General features: G+C 40.3%; 1 protein-coding gene across 1 annotated transcript in view; it reads right to left on the bottom strand.

The window, feature by feature from the left end:
* Nucleotides 1–3,440, bottom strand: part of Wdr35 (WD repeat domain 35) — an 82,320-nt gene that overhangs the window by 64,146 nt on the left and 14,734 nt on the right. The window contains 1 exon segment of the mRNA XM_023711117.1: nucleotides 3,351–3,440. Within this exon segment, the coding sequence (XP_023566885.1) occupies nucleotides 3,351–3,440 (90 nt within the window).

Raw genomic sequence — 3,440 nt, 5'->3', positions numbered from 1 at the left:
AAAAAAAAAAAAAAAAAAAAAAACCCTGCACTTTTTAGAACTAATACAATATAAATTCTACCATGAAGTCTTGCCTGGCCCTTTCCCCCTCACAACCAAGCAAAGGCCAGGCCATGACTCCTGCGCCTCTGTCTCCACACTGCCCCTCCTGCTGACCGGGGCAGGAGATGCGGGCCTGTTAGTGTTTCTCCTCACTCCCACCCACCACCCTCAGGTTTCATCACTACTTTGCTGTCATAACCATCTCTGTGGAGATAAATCTGACCATATCTTTCCTGCTTTAAAGCACGCTTAATGATTTTCAAAAAACAACTGTTAACCACTATCGGTGTGTTCTTTGGCATCAGACCCAATGCCTTTTCCCACCTGGCCCCACTCTCTGTTCTTCAGCTGAACGCCCCAGGATCCCATCATGACTAGGTGTGCTGACTCCTGAGGGACTCTGTTAGCCTTTGTCATGGCCCTGCTGCCTGAATCCACCCCTCCTTGCCCACACATTCCTGTTCCAAACATTCCTTGTCTCCCACCCTCTTCATCCTCAAGTCCAACTCAAATGGCACCTCCTCAGTGAGCCCGATTCTCCCGCCCTCTATGGGTCCAGAGCGCCCTCAGCGCTCCTGAGAGCACTCACTCCTTCACACCCAGAGATCACCTAGAAGACAGGTGTTGAGTAAATACATGTTGAGCACATAAATATACATGCCAACCAATTTCTTCACACACTAACATTTGATATATGAATGACTACATGAATTTTTTTATGTGGCCATAAAAAAGACAATTGTTTTAAATCTGAATTTCTATTTGACTGACCAGTACGATCCTATGAATTTTATTAATTGTCCCTTGTTCATAATTGGATAGGCTCTAAAGTCACATTGCAAGATGAATGTCCATTTTGTAACTGTGTATTCAAAGTGGTTAGGATAGATAATATATAGTTAAATTCTCTTAATGAATAGAGGGATTTGTTCTAATAGTGTTTGTAAATAGGATATCATGTCCTCATCTTGTACAGCAAATAACCACTAGGAAGAATGTATGCAATGCATTAATTATTGAATCTGTCCTACCAATTTGGTTTGAAATTGTCTCATTGCTATTTGTTTCTCAATAAAATTATGGAGAAAAAATAATAAAAATTACAAATAAATAAATAAAGTCACACTGCATATTGCAATGGTTCGACCATTTGTCTGTCCAATACACATGGAAGCCTAACTGCCATCACAGCAGGACCAAGAGGAACTTATAAGAGCCAAGTGAGGTCAACATCAGCACCCAAGGGTGATTCAGCCCCTTGTGCCTCTTTCTTACCCTTTCTCTTTGCCATTCCACCGTGTACCATGCAATAAGCAGCAAGAAGACCCTCGCTAAAGGCCTCTCCAGGTGATAAGGGACATCTTAGGCTCCCAACCTGGAGCAAATAAAGGCCTGTTTACTATGAAGCACCTAGTCTGTGGCCCCCTATTATACCAGTGTGACAAGTAAGACAAATATATTCAACCTACTTAGACCAGAGAAACCAATGGAGGGGGGAAAAGTTGAACCTCGCAGGGTCTATCTTGCTGCCTAAGTGACTAAACGAAACACAGAGGGACAAGCCAGCCCTCATAGCAGTGTTGACCAGCCATGTCCTAACTGTACAAGCCAGCCAGGCGGTGGCAGCAGCGAGGGCAGAAACCTGACTTCTAAGCATTCAGGGCTTCAGCACTGTCATCTCCATTAATCCCTGCGCACACCGTGGGGGGTTAGTCCTATTTCAGAAAAGAGCTGCATATGAGGTTAAACAGCTTCTCTAAGTCAAATACACTGTGGAAATGCAGTGCAACTCCAGGCCCACCTGACAGTAGATGCTCAGCCCCACCTCGCTACACCCACAGTGCAAAATCCAGGATGTCCGGGTCCCCAGGGTCAAAGCTTATTCCTCCCTGAAGTTTTCTTAAATATTTAGGTATCTTCCTGCCAAGTATCTTCCTTATCTTCGCAGGAACACAGATCCACAAATGAATCCGCCACCTAGCCACTCGTTCAGAAAAGCACAAGTGACTCACAGGCCCTGGGGAACTATGATTGTACTCTTGGCCACACCTGTACTGAACCCTTTACACTTACTAGCTTACCAGTTTACACACTGTTTTACAAGACAAAACTCAAAAACCTTCAAACCCACATATTCTACTTGAAGAAGGCTGAATAAGAAACAAAAACAGTATAATGATAAATAAAACAAGGAGGACCAACAAAAACAACCAATAAAGGTTGCTAGAAATAAAAAAAGAAAACAAAGAAATAAGAAATCCAATTTCTGATTGCTAGGAATCTTTACCACCATGCCCTTATTTTTCCTTAGCTTTTACATCGATCAGAAATACTGTCAGCTGTCAGTACACCATAACTACCTGCTCTCTACAGCACACTGCAAGGTGACTTCGAGCTACTGGGTCAAAAGCACCATATGACATCATTGCTTACACTGACAGAAATTATGAAAACACCTAAGATACTACCACTAAGTTCAAATATCAGTATTGAAATATTAAATTAACTTGTATAGACATTTTCATTTCGCCAAAAATAGATACTATTGTGGTATATACAGTGAATTTAGAAAAACCTTCAAAGTAACCAAAAGGAAGGAAAGATAGTTTAGGGCTAAAAAATAGGATATTTAAAAATACATTAAGCTTTGTTATTAACAAGCTCTTATTTTCTAAATCTTCTCAACTTCACATATATATGAGAATATATTAATTCTACTTGAATATTCCAATGCTTCTTCAGAAAATTCTCTCTAAAATTAAATTTATTAATAATACCATTAGAAAATTAATATTCTATAGGCATTTATGAAAACATTATAATTTTAGTGTAGTATCATTTAAGGCTGGTTATTGTCAGGTGCTCTTAAAATAACTGATTAACCTGAAAGAAATTAAATTATTGGAAGTCTGGGGTAAGGGCAGACAGATACTGTTTACTATCTAAGCACATTTAAAGTATCACATCAAAAATCAGAAAAATGAACCTGCAACAAATGCATTGCACTTAAAACCCAGGCAAACTCCAGCTACGAAAAGAGCACATTCAGATCACAGAGAAAAGCGTACTGAATAACCACTGCATGATGATTTCTCATGTGCACCTTCCAGTTTTTCAGTGGGCATATCATAAAGCAATTCCATGGTAAGATACGATGACTCCCACTATGAAGACATTATTCAGATATACATTTGGCATCTCAACATTGTTATTCAAAATGTTCTAAAAAGAAATCAGGACAAATTTATACCTTTTCCCCTCACCTCACCAATGCAACCTCAAAGGAAAGATAAAACTCGAATGCTTACCTCGCCAAATGGAGTATAAAACTGCACAGTGTTCACATCCTTGTCCTGCGTGACCACCTTCTGTGAGCCAGCCACCGCCAGCACGCTGCC

The sequence above is a fragment of the Octodon degus genome, unplaced genomic scaffold (genome assembly GCF_000260255.1).
Source record: "Octodon degus isolate 3935 unplaced genomic scaffold, OctDeg1.0 scaffold00019, whole genome shotgun sequence".
Lineage (NCBI taxonomy): Eukaryota > Metazoa > Chordata > Mammalia > Rodentia > Octodontidae > Octodon > Octodon degus.
This window is presented reverse-complemented; position numbering and strand designations above follow the sequence as displayed.